The sequence below is a fragment of the Diadema antillarum genome, unplaced genomic scaffold, assembly GCF_040938485.1.
Source record: "Diadema antillarum isolate AM-2024a unplaced genomic scaffold, OU_Dant_1.0 seq00000386_RagTag, whole genome shotgun sequence".
Lineage (NCBI taxonomy): Eukaryota > Metazoa > Echinodermata > Echinoidea > Diadematoida > Diadematidae > Diadema > Diadema antillarum.
Genome location: NW_027271384.1, coordinates 3,741,993 through 3,769,663, shown reverse-complemented (window position 1 = coordinate 3,769,663; position 27,671 = coordinate 3,741,993). Strand labels below are relative to the sequence as shown.

The following is a 27,671-nucleotide window of genomic DNA, read 5'->3' as shown; positions in this document are numbered from 1 at the left end:
CGACGGCATTACAGAAATCTGTGGTGCGATGGCGTGTGTTGTGTGTAACGTTAGTGTGATCAATGCAGTTCAGCTCAATTGACAAAGTGACTGCTTCAAGTAACAGAAGGACAGCATATCAGGTACGTAGTAGGAATAAACTAATACCGATTTTGAAGATGATCTGGGTAACGAAGCTGCTTTAGGCCTACTCTAACGTAGTCCTGGACCTCCTCGATCTTTCGGAGTTTTGCACGCTGTAGTGTAGCTCGTGTGTAGGAATCAACAACGTTGTAATATTCGGTGGCTTATATACATACACAGTATACAGCGCAGCGGTGTTGTTCGCTACGCGCTGCACGCACTGCTGCTGCACTGCTATGGCCTAACGTTAGATTTAACATTAAACCTGCACATTTTTCCAAAAGGGAACCTTGTCATCACTCAAGTAAAATGCTCAAGAGGGATATAAAACAAATATCGACTGCTTTCTTTCGGGGCATGGTAAAACTACTTGACCTCGGTGATTTCTCAACAGTGCCATGTCCCTCGACTTCGTCTCGGGACATAGCACTGTTGAGAAATCACCTCGGTGCAGATAGTTTTACTATCTCCCTCTGTAGCAGTCAATATTTGTATACTACCTTGGGTTTGTGATGTCGTAGAATGTAATCTACCTTACCATGTATATGGTGCTATCACATGGCTGTTCTACATTAAACTTTTGTGGACGTGCCTTTGTGCATATTACATTGTAAGTTACAAGACGTTGCATGGCTATTCGGGCAAGGCAGGATTTTGGCAGTTATGCTTAAATGCTCACTATACTGTAATCGGGAAACTGGCACATATTTGACATAATGCTGCATACTTTTTTTCACACTTTTCATCCATCTTTGGCAGTATATTGATGTAGATTTTGATTCATCCAGGTAGTATGCTAAAAGAGTGCAAATCTGATCGACTGGACTTGTGAAAATCACGGGACTTGTGAAAATCACGGAGAGAATAGTTTCGTGACTCAATCATCCAAGTCACTTCTGCAGCTCTGTCTGGCTGGCGAGCATTCACCTGTGGAGGGTGAATGGGCAAGTCACGAAACTGTTCTCTCTGTGATTTTCACAAGTCCAGTCGATCAGATCTAATTTAAATGCTTTTTGCATTTTTGGCAGTATTGAATTTAACAAAAAAACAAACAAGCATTTCTTGTCCATTTGACTTGAAAATTGATGAGAGGTACAGTAAAATGAATCTGTTTCCATATTTTAATATTTATCTTTGAAATTTGATTCCATTCTGTAAACAGCAATAACATGCAGTGGAAACAAAGTGTATCAGACTGGGGCCAGCGCCTGCCAACCAACGTGCAGTGTCCAGACCCCACCAGCCGACTGCCCCTGGCCCCCGTACGACAGATGCGTGTGCCCAGAGGGGCTGTTGGAGGATGGGGACAGGTGCGTTGGCCCTGCTGACTGCGGTTGCACCTACACCTACGGAGAGGAATCCCTCTATATTGAGGTAATTAGCCAGTTGACTTTCATCGGCCCCATGTTTGCTTGGTATTCAAGTTATTTTGTCAAAAAAAATTATGTTGCCCCAGAGAAGAGAATGGACGGAAATGAATGGCATAGATTGTCAAATTGCTTTTTGTGTGTGTGTGTGTGTGTGTGTGTGTGTGTGTGGGATGTTGTCATAAATTTCATTTAGTAATCAGACAATTTGATTTGTACATGTATATAGGAAATACAATTTATAAATAAGAATATGACTTATTCAGAGTAAGAATAATGTACTTGTGAAAACTGGTTATTCTTGTGAAATGTACCACCTCCCTGCACCAAAAAGCCCCAAAGAAAGCCACCCTTCCAAAAAAAAATCTGACTGTTCATATGTGATGAAACATATCAATATAATTATCGTACAATATATGGATTTTTTTTATTTTTATTTGAATGATCTTGGAAAGAAAGGCTCATGAGGGGCTGGTACTAGCAACTGGAAATTAAAAACCAATTTGCAATAGCAATCCTTCTCAAAGACTTGAGAATACATTGTACCATGAAAATCTGTGGCAATCAATGTTCATCAAATTAAAGTATTAGTCTTGTTTATAGATACATGTAGTGTGCGAACCAATAGTTAAGCTCAATTGGAAGCATTCTTTTTCAATTCTAAAAATATAATTTTTGTGCCAGTCAGAGATAAAGCAAGTATTGTAAGAGAATGATTTTATTCATTGATTTGGTGATTATATTACATTGAACTGGAGGTGCATGTTTATATTGTTTCTATTCTCTTGATTTTCAGGACTTTACTGATGATAGTTAGGAATCTTAAAAGTAACAAATACATCCTACAGTATCTATGCATATGTTCTTTTGCATTACCTTGTTATTCACAGGCTGGAACAGTGTGGGTCAGTGACAGTTGTGACCGCCGGTGTGCCTGTGATGCAGGCTCACTGACCTGCATGGATATGAGCTGTGGAGATTTTGAGGAGTGTGTGATAAAAGGTGGGGTGAGGGACTGCTACTGCGTAAACAGGTTTGTCCGAGAGGAAGGCACTTGTGTGAGAGGTGAGTATGGTGTCTGCCATTAACAAAGTCTTACAATGTACTTCAATTTAAGTGTGATCATGAATGAGAAACACCGTCCATTCAATGGATTCAAATTGTGGAGATCGCCAAGTGTACAGCAGGGCTTTACACTTTTTTATGCCTCCCATCCGCCACAAAGTGTCGCCGGAGGCATTATGTTTTCGGGTTGTCTGTCCTTCCGTCGTAACGTCCGTGTGTAATGAATTTTGTGGACAGCGTAACTAAAAATATGTTTAAGATATCCTAATGAAACTTGGTATGTATATGCATGAGTGGATGAAGTTGTGCCTATCAACTTTTAGGGGCACATGCTCAAGGTCATAGGTCAAGGTCAAATGCTCAAAATTTCACTATTTCCCCCATATCTATGCAATGCCTGGAGGTTTTTTCTTGAAACTTGGTGTATACATGTAATACCAAATAAAGATTCTCCAGAGACAGTTTCGAGTCATGACGTCAAAGGTCAAAGGTCAGAGGTCAAGTGAAAATGTTAAAATTTCACTTTTTTCTCCATATCTTGGAAATGGTTCAAGCTATCTTCATGGAACTTAGTACATATGCATATACTGACTATCGGTGATTATCTAGGGAATGTGGGGGTCATGGGTCAAAGGTCATGGGTCAAAGGTCAAGGTCAACTCCTCTTAATTTCACTTTTTCCCTCATAGTCAAATACAATACCTGCCCGATTTTTCTTGAAACTTTATATTTACATGTATAACCTAACAGAGATTCTCTTGGAAGTTTCTTGCCCAAAGGTCAAAGGTCAAGTGAAAGTGCTAAATTTCATTTCTTGGTCCATATCTCGAAGGTGACTCAAGGTATCATCATTAAACTTAGTACATATCTACAGTTCTGCATGCATGTTCTACCTGACCATGATTCTCTTGGGAATTTTAGGGTCATAGGGTCAAAGGACATGGGTCAAAGGTCAAGTTGAAATAAAAAAAAAACCCAAACTATTTGATAGTGAAATTACACTTTTTCTCCATGCCTTGAAAGTTTAATCAATACGTAAACTTATAAATAAAAGGGTCAAAAGTGAAGTAAAAATCCTCAAATCCCTTAATACCTGCGCTCTTAGGCAGTATAGCCATCCATCCAATTAAACCTAGTTGAAGGAAAGTGAACATTCAACACATTTGTGACGAACCTGTCATTTTGATATTTTGCCAATTATTTGAAACTCATCACACATTGTCAAGACATTGTACTGTAGACCTCTTAGGAGAACCATGCATTAAGGCGGAGGCGTACCAGACGCCATAGCGACATTTCTAGTTTTCACTTGTTGTCCATTTGGGCAACTAAAATTTTGGAATTTGAAATGTTGGTGGCCCGAAAATGAAAGGTAGTGACCTGTAATAATTGGGAACATATGAATTCATTTTTCAATTAGCTGCCTGATGGCCAGTTAAGTTGATAGTGTACATACTTGAATGTGATTTCAAAATTAGGTGCTGACTTTGACATATTACATGTATATTACCGACTTTGACATATTACATGTATATTACCGACTTTGACACATTACATGTATATTACCAATTCATGAAGGAGGTTTGAAAAGTTGAGGCCTTAGCAAAAAGATCTAATTCATAACACCTTTCATGATATCCCTTCAAGAAATACTATTTCTTAATTGTGCTTTGCTGTATTCTTTTCATTATAAAGAAAGGTCACAGGTCACAAGAGATTGTAATTAGTGTCTACAAGGCATCTAAATATCAACCCAAACTCTTGCTTTTCTATTTTTATAAAATTATACATTATGCAGCTTAAGAAGGTCCTTTTTTTGTCTTAAGGATGGATGAACATCTGTTAACTGTTTTGATTTTTGTAGTTTGTTTTGATTGTATAAAAAGAAATGAGAATTAGCTGTTAAGTTTGCACCCACAACCAACCCCATCGCAGAAAGTTCAGAAATTTACTTTATCATTGCTTTTCCTGTAGAAATAAGGAAAACTGTAAGTTTTACTTGTCATATTCTCAAACACTATGCAGTACAAACTGTGCTACACATTGTATTGAAATTTTCATTTACATGAAAGGAAAGTTTTAACAACATGTTCTCTATCATGTACAGCACCTGGAATCTGCACCGTGTGGGGAGACCCTCACTACACTATGTTCGACGGTGGTCGTCACGACTTCCAGGGTGACTGTGAGTACACGCTGGTGAGGCCGTGCAGCGATCGCGCGGACCTTGTGGATTTCCACTTGTGGGGAGACAACGTCAAGAACAATCCATCGGACAGAGTGTCTTTCCTACGCAAGGTGGTACTGGAGGTGAATGGCACTAGCTATTCGATTGAGCGGAATAGAGTGGTTCTAGTCAACGGTGCAAGGAGGTCAACACCCTTGAACCTCAACAATGGCATCACCATTCGCTCGGACTGGTCTTACGCGGTAAGGGAAAGATAGCTGTATACTTGTAAGTCATATAATCCTCCCAAATTGTGTTTCAGTGCATTTATTAAAATTATTGATGATGACGGAGGAGCACATAAAGAGGAATTCTAGATGATTTTCATAATTTCACTTCATCTAGTACATAAATCGATAGTGCTGTGCATAGATTTGTAAAATTTATTGTGGTCCTTGAACAGATAAAATGCGTCTCTGAAAAACCCAAATTAAATTGCACTGAATGAGGATGACGACATACAAGTGTAGGAGGCTCCCATATTCCAGTAATGTAGCAATATAATTCCATTGCAATACGAGTTCATCCATGTAGAAGTTTCTTCTTTTGTTCTGCTTTCTTGAGCACCCAATCATACATTCATATGTGAATGTGAAGCAGCTATGTCATCATCCTTGTTCATTGCAATTTTGTATTAATTCTGAAAACCATCTTACTCTTCATTGCAATTGCCACTATAGCCAATTTATAGATGTTCAAATGCAAAAGTCTAAAAATCATCCAGAAGTCTCCTTTAAAAATATCCAACTGTTATGAGGATTGAGAATTAGGTACAACATGTATAAAAGACCAGCTACAGAGTGACATGATTTCCCTTTTTATAGTTCTATCATCAGACGTTTGCAGGAGACTCTGAAATTCGTAGAATCTATATTTCCAAGAGCTGAGATATCTATTTGAAAGGAGTTTCGAGTTGAGCTTAAAATTGATGATAAAAAGGATGAGGATACAAATAACTTGATGTCTGATCAACATTTCAGACTATCGAAACATCCTTTGGTCTATCCGTTCGTTACGATGGAGGCAGCACTGCAACCATAGAGGTGTCATACGAGTACTGGAATGCTACCTGTGGTCTGTGCGGAACATTCGATGACGACCGATCCAACGATTTCCGCCTCCGGGATGGAAGTGTTGTAAGTACATATCTGCTCTTTTATCTGTTAACAATAACTAATTCAGTGAGAACAATTTTGGATATGGCTTGATGAACTCATGCACTCAAGATTGTAATGGTAGTAGTGTAATTGTTTTTTGTGAACTTTTGGGGGTCTTTTTTTTGCATTTACATTTTTTTTGTTTATGCTCTACCATTCTTTTGGTACATGTCAGTAATCCAAATATGGATGCTAGTGCTCAAGAGAGTCAAGAAATGTTTCAATGACCATGAAGTGTTGCTGTAGGCATTATCATTTCAGGTTGTCTGTCAGTAGGTTCGTCTGTCCTTCATTCCATCTGTAATCAATTTTGTGGACAGCGTATTTAAAGTTAAAAACTATAATTTACATATCCTGACGAAACTGGCATATAAATGTAAGAATGGACAGTTAGGTGCCCATGCTCAAGGTCAAAGGTCAATGGTCAAATTCTCACAATTTCACTATTTTATCATAGGGATGCCTACAGAATGCCTGAAGTTATTTTCTTAAAACTTCAAGTATACAATGTCTTGTATTGTTAGTTAAAGGTTATGCCATGGGGTCAAATGTCAAAGGTCAAGTGAAAATTTTAGAATATCACCAGTTACTGATTATTTCAAGAATTGTGGCTATGGGATCAAAGGATGAGGGTCAAATATCAAGTGAAAACGCTCAAATTCCCAAATACTTGCTTTCTTAAACAATTTAGACATCCATCCAAATGAAACCTAGTTCAAGGAAAGTCACACTCAACACATTTGTGACAGACATGTCATTTTAAATTTTTGCCAATAATGTGAAAATTGTCATCTCACATTGTCAATACATACATGTAGTCTAAAACTGTTGGGAGAACCATGTGATATGGCAGAGGCATACTAGTTGCCATAGCAAAATTTCCAATTTGGGGTGTGCTTTTGTTGGTCAGGAAACATCAATAAAAAATGCAGCTTTAAGTGAAATTGACAAACAGGACCTTTGTAACCAAGAACAAAAAGATAAATGTGGAGCCCCCGACTCTTTAAAAATGTAATGAAAAAAATTTGGTGGTAAACAATGTAGTATGTGTCTCTTTTTTCACGGAAATGGTGTGCATACCCAAATGTGTGTCCTTCAGGGTATCTGACAAGACATGAACATGATAATGAACAGTGACCTAATTACTGCAAAGTGTATCTGTGCAAAGCAAAAGAAAAAAGTAGAATACCAAGAAGGAAAGAATTGTAATCATATTCACAAATGTGGTTCTGTTTGCAGACACCGTACGAGAATGTCTTTGGTAATGACTGGGTTCTGAATGGAGGAGAGTGCGATACCACCGTTCCCCTGCCTGTTGATGGCTGTGATGATCCTGATGTGCGGCAACTTGTGGAGGACATCTGCTACATCTTCATCAATCCAGACGGTGAGGGGATAGTGATGATGTAAATTGGACAGAGTTGCAGAAGAGCACCTATGTAGTATGTAGTATGCAAGTTATGGATTGGATGTGATTCGTTAAAAGTGAAGGGAGTCATATTGAAGCAGCATTGAAATGGTATAAAACAGATAATTACCATAGTAAGCAGACTGCAATGCATCTACAGAAGATTTGCCTGATAATTCTTAATCCTCACAAAAGTATGTTTCTTTTTTGCGTATTTGATTTGATTTTGATATTGTAAAAAGCTTATATATGGAGCTGCTTCTTCATATCAGGTCCCCTGGCAGGCTGCTTGGACTTCGTTGATGTAAGTGATTACTATGATGCCTGCATCTTTGATCTGTGTTTCACTGACCCCGGGAACAACATTATATGCAGTGCCCTGCAGGAGTATGTTCAGAAGTGTCGAGGAGAAACAAATAACATCATTGGCGATTGGAGAGCATCTGTAGCCCAATGTCGTAAGTATTTTTGTGTCCTGACATTTTGTCAACTATAAAGCGGAAAGCTGATTTTGCTGAATATTAGAATCTACATTGTAGATGTGGCAAACAATGAAGCCCTATGATCAGATATCAAGTGAGTGCCAAGAGTCTTTGATATGACCATCTGTGACGTAGGGAGGCAGGTTTTGAAAAGCATCCAAAGTTGGTGGGTGGGTTGGGAAGAAATAAGCCAAATATCGTCGAATCATGAGAGAAGATCGCTGATTATGAATGATGGTAGTGCATTATACATGTGTGTGAATAATGTAAATCTTTATGGCTCTGAATGTCTCTTAGAGTCCTGATTTTATGATTGACTGCTGTGCAAAAGTGGTGTTTCTGAAGGTATCAGGTTGAGGTACATGTACTTACAAGTCTCTGAACGATCAAGGGGTATTAAATTGGATGTACAATGTTTATTGTAAATGATATTAAAGATGGAATCTTGATTGAAGTGTAACTTTCATCTTGCATAAAAACCATCTTTTGTCAGCATTTGAGTGTCCAAGTGGAACAGTGTACGAATCTTGCGGTAGTGCCTGCCAGTCCAGCTGTACCGATCCAGATGCGGACCTGAACTGCGGACTTCCCTGCCGTGAAACCTGCAGCTGCCCCGAAGGACTGCTGGACGACGGCGGAACATGCGTGCAGCCGGAGGATTGTGGTTGCACTCTTCCAGATGGAGGCTACATCTCGGTGAGTGTGGCTTTCCTCCTTTGATGGTAATGTTTGAGCTTAAGTTTGATAAAATGTTGAAGACTGTGATTATTGTCGTGTGGATTGAAAGCAAATGGAGATGCAAATGGCTTGAAAAGAAGACCATGGTCTAAAGCAAATCTAAATGATTGGTTTTTGGCACAAACAGGCAGGAGATGTGTACGTGAACGATGACTGCTCCGAGATGTGCAGCTGTTCTGGAGGCACTTTGGAATGTGTGGCATACGCGTGCGTGGAGAACCAGGAGTGTAGGATCAAGGGCGGTGTGAGAGACTGCTACTGTCGTGATGGCTTCACCTACAGCAATGGAGAGTGCACCAGAGGTTAGTCAATTAAGTGCTTGAATTAGATCATTGGGTCTCTAATAAGCCTCGCTGTGAGGCAAACAAGCCTTTAGCTGATCGCTCAGCTCGTCGGAGAAGTTTGTCTCTGCAGCATAATTTTGCAAACAGTCTGTTTGCTGCCCCCGAGTCCTCGACAAGCAGCATGTACAGTGTATGTGTGCTATTAAACATTTGTCATAGTGAAATTGGATTCCTTTAGGCATATGCAGCCATATGCTGCTACATATTCTGCTGCTATCCTCATGTATTTCACAGTGACGGTATGTTTGCTTTCAATTACTGTATAAGCTGTTATTTGCGCGAGGGTTTAATTTTTGCGAATATTGTGAATCACTGTTGGACCCTGCATTAGCAACATGCGAAAACATCACCCAGACGCTGGTGTAATAATGCACTTATGACAGCTTTGTGTCAATTTGCGAAAACAACACCTCACGAAAATGCCCATGACCTTCTCATTCGCGAAAATATCTGTACGCGAAAATAACAGCTTATACAGTAATAGCCTAAAGAATGGTTACAGTCTCAGTAGAGTTAGTTTATGCTTTGTTTTTCTCAAGAGCTAGCCATGTCTCATCAGCACATGTATAGTGATTAGTTTGTCACTGTGTGTGTGTGTGTGTGTGTGTGTGTGTGTGTGTGTGTGTGTGTGTGTGAATGTGTTGGAAGTGTGTTTGGTGCTAGTGCAAGCTTTCGTATAAAAGATACAAATGCAAAACTGCATCTACTTGTATCAGTGATACAGCAAATCAGTTGTATACTGCACATTTGACATGTTAGAATGTGAAACTAAGCTGTGTATCAACTCTCAGCACCTAACAATTTCTTCAAAATTTATATTTACACAAATTCTAAAGGTTCTCTACATTAAACTATAGAAATAGATCAGGTTATTCTGTAAAATTCCTACATGTTTATATGGAATATCTATGTGATTATCTGGAAAATACTTCATGCATGGGGAACTCTCTTTTAGCTTGTAAATCAATTACAAGCTAAGCAGTACCCAATAAAGTGGAGAGTACTCTGCCTGTGATCTCTCTTTTTATGCTGTTACGAGTACTGACCCAGTCAGGTCATGCTTGTTAAAAGAGCATTGCACACTATCTGGGCCCCATTCCATAAAAGGTTGATAAGATAATAACTCTTGCTGGAATGGCAATTGTCATGGTAACGACAAGAATCCAGCTTCCTGATATGCTGTTGCTATTGGAAGTTGCGCCATTCCAGCAAGAGTTGCCATCCTAACCTCTTTTATGAAATGGGGCCCAGATGAACACCTTTCTGTTTTGAATGAAGAAAAAAAGAAATAGGGAAGTCTACAATTATGACAGGTAAAAAAACTCCTTAAGTTTGCTTGTGACGGGTAGAATACTTCTTTAGTGTAAGCGGCCAATTGTATATTTTGCCGTGAGAAGCAGCGAGTGCTTGTGTGTGCATCTGTGGAAATTGCTTTACATTCCAACTGCCTCTCTGAACAGCACCTGGAATCTGCACCGTGTGGGGAGACCCTCACTACACTATGTTCGACGGTGGTCGTCACGACTTCCAGGGCGACTGTGAGTACACGCTGGTGAGGCCGTGCAGCGATCGCGCTGACCTTGTGGATTTCCACCTTTGGGGAGACAACATCAAGAACAATCCATCGGACCGAGTGTCGTACCTGCGCAAGGTGGTACTGGAGGTGAATGGCACTAGCTATTCGATCGAGCGGAATAGAGTGGTTCTAGTCAACGGTGCAAGGAGGACGACACCCTTGAGCTTCATCAACGGCGTCACTATTCGCTCGGACCGGTCGTACGCGGTAAAGGAATAATAGCTGGTTTACTCGTTAGTCTTGAAAGCCTCCCAAATTGTGGGTCAGCACATCAATTGATATTGATTTTGATGTAGGGGCATTTAAAATGTCCGAAGTGTATCCCGTTACGAGGATGGATCGATTAGGTGCACACTAATATTTATACAATAAAAAAAAAGAGAAACTAGTATTAACATCTATGTTAGTGTCAAGTAATTTCATTGTCAGATATTTGAAGGAGACATGAAAATGAAATATGAGTGAAATTTGTTGCAGCCGTGATGCCAAGATGTAAGATTTTTTGTTTGACACGTATTGTTTTAGAATTGAGCATAAAGGCACAATATGAAGGGAAGGGTAAACAGGACCTGATATCTGATCGTTATTACAGACTATCCAAACATCCTTTGGTCTATCTGTACGTTTCGACGGAGCCAACACTGCAACCATAGAGGTGCAATACCAGTACTGGAATGCTACTTGTGGTCTCTGCGGAACCTTCGATGACGACAGATCCAACGATTTCCGCCTCCAGGATGGAAGTGTCGTAAGTAGAACTCTGCTCTCTTTTTACTCCCTTTCTCAATACCCTGTCTATCAGGGTATCCGATTGTAGGAAAGAGACATGTTCCGCATGTGACTGGACTTTGACGTAATCAGTGTTATGGATGTAACAGTGACCTGATCGTGCATCTTTACCCAAAAGTACCAATTATTGTGTTGACGAATGTGGTCCTGTTTGCAGACACCGTACCAGAATGTCTTTGGTAATGACTGGGTTCTGAATGAAGAGGAGTGTGATACCACAATTCTCCCGCCCCCTGATGGCTGATGACCCCGACGTGCGGCAACGTGTGGAGGACATCTGCTACATCTTCATCAATCCTGACGGTGAGAAGATGGAGATGATTGAATTTCACTGAGGCACACTACAGTACTCGTGTATTCTATGAGTAGTGAGTCGATATGATATGCAAAAAGTTAAAGCAATCTATTGAAGCATTAAAAGAGGGCAAGTTAGAAAATGAGCGTGGTAAGCAGCTAGAGTATGGGACATCCTATCTGACGATTTGTCTGATGATTTCTAATCGCCTCGATCAGAAAAGTGCAGTGAATTTCTCAGTCTCTTTTCTTTTTTCTGTGTGTGTATTTTTGTTTGTGTTTATGTATATCCAAGAGCTTATATTTGCAGCTGTTTCTTGCTTTCAGGTCCCCTGGGAGGCTGCTCGGACTTTGTGGACGTGAGTGATTTACTATGATGCCTGCGTCTTCGACCTGTGTTTCACTGACCCTGACAACAACATCATATGCGGAGCCCTGCAGGAATACGTTCAGAAGTGTCGAGGAGAAACAAATGGCATCTTGGCTGGGGACTGGAGGGCGTCTGTAATCCAGTGCGGTAAGTATTTTTGTGTCATGACACTTATGTTGTATAGTGTAAAGCTGTTTTGGCTGATCATCAGAATCTAGAGGTGCAAAAAATAAAGCCATGTGATCAGATATCATGAAGTGCGTGTCAAGAGTCTCTGACATGACCCTCTGTGCCGTGAGGATGAGATGCAACTTTTGAAAGACGTCGAAAGTCGGTCGGTGGGTTTGGAAGAAATAAGTGAAATATTGTGGAGTCATGAAAGAAGAGTGTGGATGCTGAATGACGGTAGTGCATTTTGCGTGAAAACTGTAAATCTGTACAGTTGTGAATGTCCCCGACAGTACTGACTTTATATGACTTGTGTGAGCACTTTGTGTTTTGGGTAATGCCGATCGTATCCAGTGTAAGTAATGTACACCTTTCGTGGTGATGAATGGGTATTTCACTTGTTGTATGTTCTTGTACGTTGTAAATGACGTTCAAGGTATATCCTTGCCTAAAAATTGTCTTTATTCAGGGTTTGAGTGTCCGACTGGAACAGTGTACGAATCTTGCGGTAGCGCCTGCCAGCCCAGCTGTGCCGATCCAGATGCCGACCTGAACTGCGGACTTCCCTGCCGTGAAATCTGCAGGTGCCCTGAAGGACTGCTGGACGACGGTGGAACATGCGTGCAGCCGGAGGATTGTGGTTGCACTCTTCCAGACGGAAGCTACATCTCGGTGAGTGTGGCTTTCCTCCTTTTGATGGTAATCTTTGAGCCTAAGTTTAATAAAACGTTGAAGACTGTGATTATTGTCGTGTGGATTGAAAGGAAATGGAGATGCAAATGGCTTGAAAAGAAGACCATGGTCTAAAGCAAATCTAAATGATTGGTATTGGCACAAACAGGCAGGAGATGTGTACGTGAACGATGACTGCTCCGAGATGTGCAGCTGTTCTGGAGGCACTTTGGAATGTGTGGCATACGGGTGCGTGGAGAACCAGGAGTGTAGGATCAAGGGTGGTGTGAGAGACTGCTACTGTCGGGACGGCTTCACCTACAGCAATGGAGAGTGCACCAGAGGTAAGTCGTTTGACTAGTAGATAGAGAACGCGGGCCGGCGATGAGCCTTGCTGTGCGGTGTATTTCAAGCCTTTGGTCGACCGCTCATCTTGTCTGAGAAGAAAAACTGAAGGTAGACGTGAAACCTCATATTTAGAAGAGGCACAATATTGCAAGAGACTTTGATAGTGTTTGGTAGGTGTGTATGGACTCCATTTGTGAGTGCCAGTGATCTCTCTTTTGTAGAAATGTACTTGCATGTGTTCTCTTTTTATGCTGTTAGAGTACAAGATCCAGTCAGGTCATGCATGGTAAAAGAGCATGTACTTTTGTATGTGATGAACACCGTACTGTTTTGAAAGAGGAAACCAATTAAAATAGAAGGAAGTCTGCAAGAAATGCGAGAGGTGAAAAAAACCGTTAAGCTTACTTGTGGCAGATGGCAGACATCTGTAGTGTAGGCGGCCAATTGTGTATTTTGTTGGGAGAAGAAGTGAGGGCTTCTGGCTGCCACTATTCAGAGTGCTTTAATTACCTTCCGACTGCTTCTCTGAACAGCGCCTGGAATCTGCACCGTGTGGGGAGATCCACACTACACTATGTTCGATGGTGGTCGTCATGACTTCCAGGGCGACTGTGAGTACACGCTGGTGAGGCCGTGCAGCGACCGCACGGACCTTGTGGATTTCCACTTGTGGGGAGACAACGTCAAGAACAACCCATCGGACCGAGTGTCGTACCTGCGCAAGGTGGTACTGGAGGTGAATGGCACTAGCTATTCGATCGAGCGGAATAGAGTGGTTCTAGTCAACGGTGCAAGGCGGACGACACCCTTGAGCTTCATCAACGGCATCACTATTCGCTCGGACCGGTCTTACGCGGTAAGGGAATGATGGCTGGTTTACTCAATTGTGGGTCAGCACATCAATTGATATTGATTTTGATGTAGGGGCATTTAAAATGTCCAAAGTGTGTCTTGTTACAAGGATGGATCGATTAGGTGCACACTAGTATTTATACAATTAAATGAAAGAGAAACTAGTATTAACATCTATGTTAGTGTCAAAGCAATTTCATTGTCAGATATTTGAAGGAGACACGAAAATGAAATACCAGTGAAATTTGTTGCAGCCGTGATGCCAAGATGTAAGATTTTTGTTTGACACGTAATTGTTTTAGAATTGAGCATAAAGGCACGATATGAAGGGAAGGGTAAACAGGACCTGATATCTGATCGTTATTACAGACTATCCAAACATCCTTTGGTCTATCTGTACGTTTCGACGGAGCCAACACTGCAACCATAGAGGTGCCATACCAGTACTGGAATGCTACTTGTGGTCTGTGCGGAACCTTCGATGACGACAGATCCAACGATTTCCGCCTCCAGGATGGAAGTGTCGTAAGTAGAACTCTGCTCTCTTATTACCTTCTTTCTCAATACCCTGTCTATCAGGGTATTTGATTGTAGGAAAGAGACATGTTCCGCATGTGACTGGACTTTGATGTAATCAGTGTTGTGGATGTAACAGTGACCTGATCGTGCAGCTGTACCCAAAAGTACCAATTATTGTGTTGACGAATGTGGTCCTGTTTGCAGACACCGTACCAGAATGTCTTTGGTAATGACTGGGTTCTGAATGAAGAGGAGTGCGATACCACAATTCTCCCGCCCCCTGATGGCTGTGATGACCCCGACGTGCAGCAACGTGTGGAGGACATCTGCTACATCTTCATCAATCCTGACGGTGAGAAGATGGAGATGATTGAATTTCACTGAGGCACACTACAGTACTCGTGTATTCTATGAGTAGATGAGTCGATATGATATGCAAAAAGTTAAAGCAATCTATTGAAGCATTAAAAGAGGGCAAATTAGAAAATGAGCGTGGTAAGCAGCTAGAGTATGGTACATCCTATCTGACTATTTGTCTGATGATTTCTAGTCACCTCGAATAGAAAAGTGCAGTGGAATTTCTCAGTCTCTTTTCTTTTTTCTGTGTGTGTATTTTTGTTTGTTGTTTGTGTAGTATCCAAGAGCTTATATTTGCAGCTGTTTCTTGCTTTCAGGTCCCCTGGGAGGCTGCTCCGACTTTGTGGACGTGAGTGATTACTATGATGCCTGCGTCTTCGACCTGTGTTTCACTGACCCTGACAACGACATCATATGCGGAGCCCTGCAGGAATACGTTCAGAAGTGTCGAGGAGAAACAAATGGCATCTTGGCTGGGGACTGGAGGGCGTCTGTAATCCAGTGCGGTAAGTATTTTTGTGTCATGACACTTATGTTGTATAGTGGAAAGCTGTTTTGGCTGATCATCAGAATCTAGAGGTGCAAAAAATAAAGCCATGTGATCAGATATCATGAAGTGCGTGTCAAGAGTCTCTGACATGACCCTCTGTGCCGGGAGGATGAGATGCAGCTTTTGAAAGACGTCGAAAGTCTTTCGGTGGGTTTGGAAGAAATAAGTGAAATATTGTGGAGTCATGAAAGAAGAGTGCAGATGCTGAATGACGGTAGTGCATTTTGTGTGAAAAATGTAAATCTGTACAGCTGTGGATGTCCACGACAGTACTGACTTGATGTGCCTCCTGTGAGCGCTTTGTGTTTTGGGTGATGCCGATCGTATCTGGTGTAAGTAATGTACAGCTTTCGTGGTGATGAATGGGTATTTCACTTGTTGTATGTTCTTGTATGTTGTAAATGACGTTCAAGGTATATCCTTGCCTAAAAACTGTCTTTATTCAGGGTTTGAGTGTCCGAGTGGAACAGTGTACGAATCTTGCGGTAGCGCCTGCCAGCCCAGCTGTGCCGATCCAGATGCCGACCTGAACTGCGGACTTCCCTGCCGTGAAATCTGCAGCTGCCCCGAAGGACTGCTGGACGACGGCGGAACATGCGTGCAGCCAGAGGATTGTGGTTGCACTCTTCCAGACGGAAGCTACATCTCGGTGAGTGTGGCTTTCCTCCTTTGATGGTAATATTTGAGCTTAAGTTTAATAAATCGTTGAACACTGTGATTATTGTCGTGTGGATTGAAAGCAAATGGAGATGCAAATGGCTTGAAAAGAAGACCATGGTCTAAAGCAAATCTTAATGATTGGTATTGGCACAAACAGGCAGGGGATGTGTACGTGAACGATGACTGCTCCGAGATGTGCAGCTGTTCTGGAGGCACTTTGGAATGTGTGGCATACGCGTGCGTGGAGAACCAGGAGTGTAGGATCAAGGGTGGTGTGAGAGACTGCTACTGTCGGGACGGCTTCACCTACAGCAATGGAGAATGCACCAGAGGTAAGTCATTTGAGTAATAGATACACTGTAGAGAACGCGGGGCGGCGATGAGCCTTACTGAGCTGTGTATTTCAAGCCTTTGGTCGACTGCTCATCTTGTCTGAGAAGAAAAACTGAAGGTAGACGGGAAACCTCATATTTTGAAGAAGCACAATATTGCAAGAGATTTTGATAGTGTTTGGTAGGTGTGTATGGACTCCATTTGTGAGTGCCAGTGATCTCTCTTTTGTGGAAATGTACTTGCATGTGTTCTCTTTTTATGCTGTTAGAGTACAAGATCCAGTCAGGTCATGCATGGTAAAAGAGCATGTACTTTTGTATGTGATGAACACCGTACTGTTTTGAAAGAGGAAACCAATTAAAATAGAAGGAAGTCTGCAAGAAATGCGAGAGGTGAAAAAAACCGTTAAGCTTACTTGTGGCAGATGGCAGACACCTGTAGTGTAGGCGGCCAATTGTATATTTTGTTGGGAGAAGAAGTGAGGGCTTCTGGCTGCCACTATTCAGAGTGCTTTAATTACCTTCCGACTGCTTCTCTGAACAGCGCCTGGAATCTGCACCGTGTGGGGAGATCCGCACTACACTATGTTCGACGGTGGTCGTCATGACTTCCAGGGCGACTGTGAGTACACGCTGGTGAGGCCGTGCAGCGACCGCACGGACCTTGTGGATTTCCACTTGTGGGGAGACAACGTCAAGAACAACCCATCGGACCGAGTGTCGTACCTGCGCAAGGTGGTACTGGAGGTGAATGGCACTAGCTATTCGATCGAGCGGAATAGAGTGGTTCTAGTCAACGGTGCAAGGCGGACGACACCCTTGAGCTTCATCAACGGCATCACTATTCGCTCGGACCGGTCTTACGCGGTAAGGGAATGATGGCTGGTTTACTCAATTGTGGGTCAGCACATCAATTGATATTGATTTTGATGTAGGGGCATTTAAAATGTCCAAAGTGTGTCTTGTTACAAGGATGGATCGATTAGGTGCACACTAGTATTTATACAATTAAATGAAAGAGAAACTAGTATTAACATCTATGTTAGTGTCAAAGCAATTTCATTGTCAGATATTTGAAGGAGACACGAAAATGAAATATCAGTGAAATTTGTTGCAGCCGTGATGCCAAGATGTAAGATTTTTGTTTGACACGTAATTGTTTTAGAATTGAGCATAAAGGCACGATATGAAGGGAAGGGTAAACAGGACCTGATATCTGATCGTTATTACAGACTATCCAAACATCCTTTGGTCTATCTGTACGTTTCGACGGAGCCAACACTGCAACCATAGAGGTGCCATACCAGTACTGGAATGCTACTTGTGGTCTGTGCGGAACCTTCGATGACGACAGATCCAACGATTTCCGCCTCCAGGATGGAAGTGTCGTAAGTAGAACTCTGCTCTCTTATTACCTTCTTTCTCAATACCCTGTCTATCAGGGTATTTGATTGTAGGAAAGAGACATGTTCCGCATGTGACTGGACTTTGATGTAATCAGTGTTGTGGATGTAACAGTGACCTGATCGTGCAGCTGTACCCAAAAGTACCAATTATTGTGTTGACGAATGTGGTCCTGTTTGCAGACACCGTACCAGAATGTCTTTGGTAATGACTGGGTTCTGAATGAAGAGGAGTGCGATACCACAATTCTCCCGCCCCCTGATGGCTGTGATGACCCCGACGTGCAGCAACGTGTGGAGGACATCTGCTACATCTTCATCAATCCTGACGGTGAGAAGATGGAGATGATTGAATTTCACTGAGGCACACTACAGTACTCGTGTATTCTATGAGTAGATGAGTCGATATGATATGCAAAAAGTTAAAGCAATCTATTGAAGCATTAAAAGAGGGCAAATTAGAAAATGAGCGTGGTAAGCAGCTAGAGTATGGTACATCCTATCTGACTATTTGTCTGATGATTTCTAATCACCTCGAATAGAAAAGTGCAGTGGAATTTCTCAGTCTCTTTTCTTTTTTCTGTGTGTGTATTTTTGTTTGTTGTTTGTGTAGTATCCAAGAGCTTATATTTGCAGCTGTTTCTTGCTTTCAGGTCCCCTGGGAGGCTGCTCCGACTTTGTGGACGTGAGTGATTACTATGATGCCTGCGTCTTCGACCTGTGTTTCACTGACCCTGACAACGACATCATATGCGGAGCCCTGCAGGAATACGTTCAGAAGTGTCGAGGAGAAACAAATGGCATCTTGGCTGGGGACTGGAGGGCGTCTGTAATCCAGTGCGGTAAGTATTTTTGTGTCATGACACTTATGTTGTATAGTGGAAAGCTGTTTTGGCTGATCATCAGAATCTAGAGGTGCAAAAAATAAAGCCATGTGATCAGATATCATGAAGTGCGTGTCAAGAGTCTCTGACATGACCCTCTGTGCCGTGAGGATGAGATGCAGCTTTTGAAAGACGTCGAAAGTCTTTCGGTGGGTTTGGAAGAAATAAGTGAAATATTGTGGAGTCATGAAAGAAGAGTGCAGATGCTGAATGACGGTAGTGCATTTTGCGTGAAAACTGTAAATCTGTACAGTTGTGAATGTCCACGACAGTACTGACTTTATATGACTTGTGTGAGCACTTTGTGTTTTTGGTGATGCCGATCGTATCCGGTGTAAGTAATGTACAGCTTTCGTGGTGATGAATGGGTATTTCACTTGTTGTATGTTCTTGTACGTTGTAAATGACGTTCAAGGTATATCCTTGCCTAAAAAATGTCTTTATTCAGGGTTTGAGTGTCCGAGTGGAACAGTGTACGAATCTTGCGGTAGCGCCTGCCAGCCCAGCTGTGCCGATCCAGATGCCGACCTGAACTGCGGACTTCCCTGCCGTGAAATCTGCAGCTGCCCCGAAGGACTGCTGGACGACGGCGGAACATGCGTGCAGCCAGAGGATTGTGGTTGCACTCTTCCAGACGGAAGCTACATCTCGGTGAGTGTGGCTTTCCTCCTTTGATGGTAATATTTGAGCTTAAGTTTAATAAATCGTTGAACACTGTGATTATTGTCGTGTGGATTGAAAGCAAATGGAGATGCAAATGGCTTGAAAAGAAGACCATGGTCTAAAGCAAATCTAAATGATTGGTATTGGCACAAACAGGCAGGGGATGTGTACGTGAACGATGACTGCTCCGAGATGTGCAGCTGTTCTGGAGGCACTTTGGAATGTGTGGCATACGCGTGCGTGGAGAACCAGGAGTGTAGGATCAAGGGTGGTGTGAGAGACTGCTACTGTCGGGACGGCTTCACCTACAGCAATGGAGAATGCACCAGAGGTAAGTCATTTGAGTAATAGATAGAGAACGCGGGGCGGCGATGAGCCTTACTGAGCTGTGTATTTCAAGCCTTTGGTCGACTGCTCATCTTGTCTGAGAAGAAAAACTGAAGGTAGACGGGAAACCTCATATTTTGAAGAAGCACAATATTGCAAGAGATTTTGATAGTGTTTGGTAGGTGTGTATGGACTCCATTTGTGAGTGCCAGTGATCTCTCTTTTGTGGAAATGTACTTGCATGTGTTCTCTTTTTATGCTGTTAGAGTACAAGATCCAGTCAGGTCATGCATGGTAAAAGAGCATGTACTTTTGTATGTGATGAACACCGTACTGTTTTGAAAGAGGAAACCAATTAAAATAGAAGGAAGTCTGCAAGAAATGCGAGAGGTGAAAAGAAACGTTAAGCTTACTTGTGGCAGATGGCAGACATCTGTAGTGTAGGCGGCCAATTGTATATTTTGTTGGGAGAAGAAGTGAGGGCTTCTGGCTGCCACTATTCAGAGTGCTTTAATTACCTTCCGACTGCTTCTCTGAACAGCGCCTGGAATCTGCACCGTGTGGGGAGATCCGCACTACACTATGTTCGACGGTGGTCGTCATGACTTCCAGGGCGACTGTGAGTACACGCTGGTGAGGCCGTGCAGCGACCGCACGGACCTTGTGGATTTCCACTTGTGGGGAGACAACGTCAAGAACAACCCATCGGACCGAGTGTCGTACCTGCGCAAGGTGGTACTGGAGGTGAATGGCACTAGCTATTCGATCGAGCGGAATAGAGTGGTTCTAGTCAACGGTGCAAGGCGGACGACACCCTTGAGCTTCATCAACGGCATCACTATTCGCTCGGACCGGTCTTACGCGGTAAGGGAATGATGGCTGGTTTACTCAATTGTGGGTCAGCACATCAATTGATATTGATTTTGATGTAGGGGCATTTAAAATGTCCAAAGTGTGTCTTGTTACAAGGATGGATCGATTAGGTGCACACTAGTATTTATACAATTAAATGAAAGAGAAACTAGCATTAACATCTATGTTAGTGTCAAAGCAATTTCATTGTCAGATATTTGAAGGAGACACAAAAATGAAATATCAGTGAAATTTGTTGCAGCCGTGATGCCAAGATGTAAGATTTTTGTTTGACACGTAATTGTTTTAGAATTGAGCATAAAGGCACGATATGAAGGGAAGGGTAAACAGGACCTGATATCTGATCGTTATTACAGACTATCCAAACATCCTTTGGTCTATCTGTACGTTTCGACGGAGCCAACACTGCAACCATAGAGGTGCCATACCAGTACTGGAATGCTACTTGTGGTCTGTGCGGAACCTTCGATGACGACAGATCCAACGATTTCCGCCTCCAGGATGGAAGTGTCGTAAGTAGAACTCTGCTCTCTTATTACCTTCTTTCTCAATACCCTGTCTATCAGGGTATTTGATTGTAGGAAAGAGACATGTTCCGCATGTGACTGGACTTTGATGTAATCAGTGTTGTGGATGTAACAGTGACCTGATCGTGCAGCTGTACCCAAAAGTACCAATTATTGTGTTGACGAATGTGGTCCTGTTTGCAGACACCGTACCAGAATGTCTTTGGTAATGACTGGGTTCTGAATGAAGAGGAGTGCGATACCACAATTCTCCCGCCCCCTGATGGCTGTGATGACCCCGACGTGCAGCAACGTGTGGAGGACATCTGCTACATCTTCATCAATCCTGACGGTGAGAAGATGGAGATGATTGAATTTCACTGAGGCACACTACAGTACTCGTGTATTCTATGAGTAGATGAGTCGATATGATATGCAAAAAGTTAAAGCAATCTATTGAAGCATTAAAAGAGGGCAAATTTGAAAATGAGCGTGGTAAGCAGCTGGAGTATGGTACATCCTATCTGACTATTTGTCTGATGATTTCTAATCACCTCGAATAGAAAAGTGCAGTGGAATTTCTCAGTCTCTTTTCTTTTTTCTGTGTGTGTATTTTTGTTTGTTGTTTGTGTAGTATCCAAGAGCTTATATTTGCAGCTGTTTCTTGCTTTCAGGTCCCCTGGGAGGCTGCTCCGACTTTGTGGACGTGAGTGATTACTATGATGCCTGCGTCTTCGACCTGTGTTTCACTGACCCTGACAACGACATCATATGCGGAGCCCTGCAGGAATACGTTCAGAAGTGTCGAGGAGAAACAAATGGCATCTTGGCTGGGGACTGGAGGGCGTCTGTAATCCAGTGCGGTAAGTATTTTTGTGTCATGACACTTATGTTGTATAGTGGAAAGCTGTTTTGGCTGATCATCAGAATCTAGAGGTGCAAAAAATAAAGCCATGTGATCAGATATCATGAAGTGCGTGTCAAGAGTCTCTGACATGACCCTCTGTGCCGTGAGGATGAGATGCAGCTTTTGAAAGACGTCGAAAGTCTTTCGGTGGGTTTGGAAGAAATAAGTGAAATATTGTGGAGTCATGAAAGAAGAGTGCAGATGCTGAATGACGGTAGTGCATTTTGCGTGAAAACTGTAAATCTGTACAGTTGTGAATGTCCCCGACGGTACTGACTTTATATGACTTGTGTGAGCACTTTGTGTTTTTGGTGATGCCGATCGTATCCGGTGTAAGTAATGTACAGCTTTCGTGGTGATGAATGGGTATTTCACTTGTTGTATGTTCTTGTACGTTGTAAATGACGTTCAAGGTATATCCTTGCCTAAAAATTGTCTTTATTCAGGGTTTGAGTGTCCGAGTGGAACAGTGTACGAATCTTGCGGTAGCGCCTGCCAGCCCAGCTGTGCCGATCCAGATGCCGACCTGAACTGCGGACTTCCCTGCCGTGAAATCTGCAGCTGCCCCGAAGGACTGCTGGACGACGGCGGAACATGCGTGCAGCCAGAGGATTGTGGTTGCACTCTTCCAGACGGAAGCTACATCTCGGTGAGTGTGGCTTTCCTCCTTTGATGGTAATATTTGAGCTTAAGTTTAATAAATCGTTGAACACTGTGATTATTGTCGTGTGGATTGAAAGCAAATGGAGATGCAAATGGCTTGAAAAGAAGACCATGGTCTAAAGCAAATCTAAATGATTGGTATTGGCACAAACAGGCAGGGGATGTGTACGTGAACGATGACTGCTCCGAGATGTGCAGCTGTTCTGGAGGCACTTTGGAATGTGTGGCATACGCGTGCGTGGAGAACCAGGAGTGTAGGATCAAGGGTGGTGTGAGAGACTGCTACTGTCGGGACGGCTTCACCTACAGCAATGGAGAATGCACCAGAGGTAAGTCATTTGAGTAATAGATAGAGAACGCGGGGCGGCGATGAGCCTTACTGAGCTGTGTATTTCAAGCCTTTGGTCGACTGCTCATCTTGTCTGAGAAGAAAAACTGAAGGTAGACGGGAAACCTCATATTTTGAAGAAGCACAATATTGCAAGAGATTTTGATAGTGTTTGGTAGGTGTGTATGGACTCCATTTGTGAGTGCCAGTGATCTCTCTTTTGTGGAAATGTACTTGCATGTGTTCTCTTTTTATGCTGTTAGAGTACAAGATCCAGTCAGGTCATGCATGGTAAAAGAGCATGTAGTTTTGTATGTGATGAACACCGTACTGTTTTGAAAGAGGAAACCAATTAAAATAGAAGGAAGTCTGCAAGAAATGCGAGAGGTGAAAAGAAACGTTAAGCTTACTTGTGGCAGATGGCAGACATCTGTAGTGTAGGCGGCCAATTGTATATTTTGTTGGGAGAAGAAGTGAGGGCTTCTGGCTGCCACTATTCAGAGTGCTTTAATTACCTTCCGACTGCTTCTCTGAACAGCGCCTGGAATCTGCACCGTGTGGGGAGATCCGCACTACACTATGTTCGACGGTGGTCGTCATGACTTCCAGGGCGACTGTGAGTACACGCTGGTGAGGCCGTGCAGCGACCGCACGGACCTTGTGGATTTCCACTTGTGGGGAGACAACGTCAAGAACAACCCATCGGACCGAGTGTCGTACCTGCGCAAGGTGGTACTGGAGGTGAATGGCACTAGCTATTCGATCGAGCGGAATAGAGTGGTTCTAGTCAACGGTGCAAGGCGGACGACACCCTTGAGCTTCATCAACGGCATCACTATTCGCTCGGACCGGTCTTACGCGGTAAGGGAATGATGGCTGGTTTACTCAATTGTGGGTCAGCACATCAATTGATATTGATTTTGATGTAGGGGCATTTAAAATGTCCAAAGTGTGTCTTGTTACAAGGATGTGGTGCACACTAGTATTTATACAATTAAATGAAAGAGAAACTAGTATTAACATCTATGTTAGTGTCAAAGCAATTTCATTGTCAGATATTTGAAGGAGACACGAAAATGAAATATCAGTGAAATTTGTTGCAGCCGTGATGCCAAGATGTAAGATTTTTGTTTGACACGTAATTGTTTTAGAATTGAGCATAAAGGCACGATATGAAGGGAAGGGTAAACAGGACCTGATATCTGATCGTTATTACAGACTATCCAAACATCCTTTGGTCTATCTGTACGTTTCGACGGAGCCAACACTGCAACCATAGAGGTGCCATACCAGTACTGGAATGCTACTTGTGGTCTGTGCGGAACCTTCGATGACGACAGATCCAACGATTTCCGCCTCCAGGATGGAAGTGTCGTAAGTAGAACTCTGCTCTCTTATTACCTTCTTTCTCAATACCCTGTCTATCAGGGTATTTGATTGTAGGAAAGAGACATGTTCCGCATGTGACTGGACTTTGATGTAATCAGTGTTGTGGATGTAACAGTGACCTGATCGTGCAGCTGTACCCAAAAGTACCAATAATTGTGTTGACGAATGTGGTCCTGTTTGCAGACACCGTACCAGAATGTCTTTGGTAATGACTGGGTTCTGAATGAAGAGGAGTGCGATACCACAATTCTCCCGCCCCCTGATGGCTGTGATGACCCCGACGTGCAGCAACGTGTGGAGGACATCTGCTACATCTTCATCAATCCTGACGGTGAGAAGATGGAGATGATTGAATTTCACTGAGGCACACTACAGTACTCGTGTATTCTATGAGTAGATGAGTCGATATGATATGCAAAAAGTTAAAGCAATCTATTGAAGCATTAAAAGAGGGCAAATTAGAAAATGAGCGTGGTAAGCAGCTAGAGTATGGTACATCCTATCTGACTATTTGTCTGATGATTTCTAATCACCTCGAATAGAAAAGTGCAGTGGAATTTCTCAGTCTCTTTTCTTTTTTCTGTGTGTGTATTTTTGTTTGTTGTTTGTGTAGTATCCAAGAGCTTATATTTGCAGCTGTTTCTTGCTTTCAGGTCCCCTGGGAGGCTGCTCCGACTTTGTGGACGTGAGTGATTACTATGATGCCTGCGTCTTCGACCTGTGTTTCACTGACCCTGACAACGACATCATATGCGGAGCCCTGCAGGAATACGTTCAGAAGTGTCGAGGAGAAACAAATGGCATCTTGGCTGGGGACTGGAGGGCGTCTGTAATCCAGTGCGGTAAGTATTTTTGTGTCATGACACTTATGTTGTATAGTGGAAAGCTGTTTTGGCTGATCATCAGAATCTAGAGGTGCAAAAAATAAAGCCATGTGATCAGATATCATGAAGTGCGTGTCAAGAGTCTCTGACATGACCCTCTGTGCCGTGAGGATGAGATGCAGCTTTTGAAAGACGTCGAAAGTCTTTCGGTGGGTTTGGAAGAAATAAGTGAAATATTGTGGAGTCATGAAAGAAGAGTGCAGATGCTGAATGACGGTAGTGCATTTTGCGTGAAAACTGTAAATCTGTACAGTTGTGAATGTCCCCGACAGTACTGACTTTATATGACTTGTGTGAGCACTTTGTGTTTTTGGTGATGCCGATCGTATCCGGTGTAAGTAATGTACAGCTTTCGTGGTGATGAATGGGTATTTCACTTGTTGTATGTTCTTGTACGTTGTAAATGACGTTCAAGGTATATCCTTGCCTAAAAACTGTCTTTATTCAGGGTTTGAGTGTCCGAGTGGAACAGTGTACGAATCTTGCGGTAGCGCCTGCCAGCCCAGCTGTGCCGATCCAGATGCCGACCTGAACTGCGGACTTCCCTGCCGTGAAATCTGCAGCTGCCCCGAAGGACTGCTGGACGACGGCGGAACATGCGTGCAGCCAGAGGATTGTGGTTGCACTCTTCCAGACGGAAGCTACATCTCGGTGAGTGTGGCTTTCCTCCTTTGATGGTAATATTTGAGCTTAAGTTTAATAAATCGTTGAACACTGTGATTATTGTCGTGTGGATTGAAAGCAAATGGAGATGCAAATGGCTTGAAAAGAAGACCATGGTCTAAAGCAAATCTAAATGATTGGTATTGGCACAAACAGGCAGGGGATGTGTACGTGAACGATGACTGCTCCGAGATGTGCAGCTGTTCTGGAGGCACTTTGGAATGTGTGGCATACGCGTGCGTGGAGAACCAGGAGTGTAGGATCAAGGGTGGTGTGAGAGACTGCTACTGTCGGGACGGCTTCACCTACAGCAATGGAGAATGCACCAGAGGTAAGTCATTTGAGTAATAGATAGAGAACGCGGGGCGGCGATGAGCCTTACTGAGCTGTGTATTTCAAGCCTTTGGTCGACTGCTCATCTTGTCTGAGAAGAAAAACTGAAGGTAGACGGGAAACCTCATATTTTGAAGAAGCACAATATTGCAAGAGATTTTGATAGTGTTTGGTAGGTGTGTATGGACTCCATTTGTGAGTGCCAGTGATCTCTCTTTTGTGGAAATGTACTTGCATGTGTTCTCTTTTTATGCTGTTAGAGTACAAGATCCAGTCAGGTCATGCATGGTAAAAGAGCATGTACTTTTGTATGTGATGAACACCGTACTGTTTTGAAAGAGGAAACCAATTAAAATAGAAGGAAGTCTGCAAGAAATGCGAGAGGTGAAAAAAACCGTTAAGCTTACTTGTGGCAGATGGCAGACATCTGTAGTGTAGGCGGCCAATTGTATATTTTGTTGGGAGAAGAAGTGAGGGCTTCTGGCTGCCACTATTCAGAGTGCTTTAATTACCTTCCGACTGCTTCTCTGAACAGCGCCTGGAATCTGCACCGTGTGGGGAGATCCGCACTACACTATGTTCGACGGTGGTCGTCATGACTTCCAGGGCGACTGTGAGTACACGCTGGTGAGGCCGTGCAGCGACCGCACGGACCTTGTGGATTTCCACTTGTGGGGAGACAACGTCAAGAACAACCCATCGGACCGAGTGTCGTACCTGCGCAAGGTGGTACTGGAGGTGAATGGCACTAGCTATTCGATCGAGCGGAATAGAGTGGTTCTAGTCAACGGTGCAAGGCGGACGACACCCTTGAGCTTCATCAACGGCATCACTATTCGCTCGGACCGGTCTTACGCGGTAAGGGAATGATGGCTGGTTTACTCAATTGTGGGTCAGCACATCAATTGATATTGATTTTGATGTAGGGGCATTTAAAATGTCCAAAGTGTGTCTTGTTACAAGGATGTGGTGCACACTAGTATTTATACAATTAAATGAAAGAGAAACTAGTATTAATATCTATGTTAGTGTCAAAGCAATTTCATTGTCAGATATTTGAAGGAGACACGAAAATGAAATATCAGTGAAATTTGTTGCAGCCGTGATGCCAAGATGTAAGATTTTTGTTTGACACGTAATTGTTTTAGAATTGAGCATAAAGGCACGATATGAAGGGAAGGGTAAACAGGACCTGATATCTGATCGTTATTACAGACTATCCAAACATCCTTTGGTCTATCTGTACGTTTCGACGGAGCCAACACTGCAACCATAGAGGTGCCATACCAGTACTGGAATGCTACTTGTGGTCTGTGCGGAACCTTCGATGACGACAGATCCAACGATTTCCGCCTCCAGGATGGAAGTGTCGTAAGTAGAACTCTGCTCTCTTATTACCTTCTTTCTCAATACCCTGTCTATCAGGGTATTTGATTGTAGGAAAGAGACA

The 27,671-nt window shown here is 42.9% G+C and overlaps 3 protein-coding genes across 3 annotated transcripts in view; all 3 read left to right on the top strand.

Annotated features, from left to right (window-relative positions):
- Positions 1-10,706, top strand: part of LOC139731866 (IgGFc-binding protein-like) — a gene marked incomplete at its 5' end in the record, with an annotated part of 71,174 nt that extends 60,468 nt beyond the window's left edge. The window contains 9 exons of the mRNA XM_071642740.1: positions 1,286-1,497; positions 2,381-2,555; positions 4,663-4,985; positions 5,763-5,918; positions 7,179-7,326; positions 7,620-7,805; positions 8,323-8,525; positions 8,695-8,869; positions 10,372-10,706. Coding sequence (XP_071498841.1) covers positions 1,286-1,497; positions 2,381-2,555; positions 4,663-4,985; positions 5,763-5,918; positions 7,179-7,326; positions 7,620-7,805; positions 8,323-8,525; positions 8,695-8,869; positions 10,372-10,706 — 1,913 coding nt within the window. The remainder of the gene's footprint in view (positions 1-1,285; positions 1,498-2,380; positions 2,556-4,662; positions 4,986-5,762; positions 5,919-7,178; positions 7,327-7,619; positions 7,806-8,322; positions 8,526-8,694; positions 8,870-10,371) is intronic.
- An 806-nt stretch (positions 10,707-11,512) lies between these two features.
- LOC139731865 (zonadhesin-like) lies at positions 11,513-15,471 on the top strand. Its single transcript, XM_071642739.1, has 7 exons — positions 11,513-11,579; positions 12,578-12,780; positions 12,950-13,124; positions 13,662-13,984; positions 14,350-14,505; positions 14,704-14,851; positions 15,174-15,471. The coding sequence occupies exons 1-7, from the start codon at positions 11,513-11,515 to the stop codon at positions 15,431-15,433; spliced, it is 1,332 nt and encodes a 443-aa protein (XP_071498840.1). The 3' UTR covers positions 15,434-15,471.
- A 136-nt stretch (positions 15,472-15,607) lies between these two features.
- On the top strand, positions 15,608-27,091 carry LOC139731864 (zonadhesin-like). The gene is made up of 22 exons (XM_071642738.1): positions 15,608-15,620; positions 15,853-16,055; positions 16,224-16,398; positions 16,943-17,265; positions 17,631-17,786; positions 17,985-18,132; positions 18,455-18,643; positions 19,134-19,336; positions 19,505-19,679; positions 20,217-20,539; positions 20,905-21,060; positions 21,259-21,406; positions 21,729-21,917; positions 22,408-22,610; positions 22,779-22,953; positions 23,491-23,813; positions 24,171-24,326; positions 24,525-24,672; positions 24,995-25,183; positions 25,674-25,876; positions 26,045-26,219; positions 26,757-27,091. Exons 1-22 carry the CDS (start codon positions 15,608-15,610, stop codon positions 27,089-27,091), a joined length of 4,308 nt encoding a protein of 1,435 aa, XP_071498839.1.
- Positions 27,092-27,671: the final 580 nt, after the last annotated feature.

Coding starts and splice junctions, on each gene's coding strand:
- LOC139731865 (XM_071642739.1), top strand. CDS start 11,513: ATGGCTGATGACCCCGACGTGCGGCAACGTGTGGAGGACATCTGCTAC. Junction 13,125..13,661: donor CAATGGAGAGTGCACCAGAG/GTAAGTCGTTTG, acceptor TTCTCTGAACAG/CGCCTGGAATCTGCACCGTG. Junction 14,852..15,173: donor CATCTTCATCAATCCTGACG/GTGAGAAGATGG, acceptor TCTTGCTTTCAG/GTCCCCTGGGAGGCTGCTCC.
- LOC139731864 (XM_071642738.1), top strand. Junction 19,680..20,216: donor CAATGGAGAATGCACCAGAG/GTAAGTCATTTG, acceptor TTCTCTGAACAG/CGCCTGGAATCTGCACCGTG. Junction 20,540..20,904: donor GCTCGGACCGGTCTTACGCG/GTAAGGGAATGA, acceptor TCGTTATTACAG/ACTATCCAAACATCCTTTGG.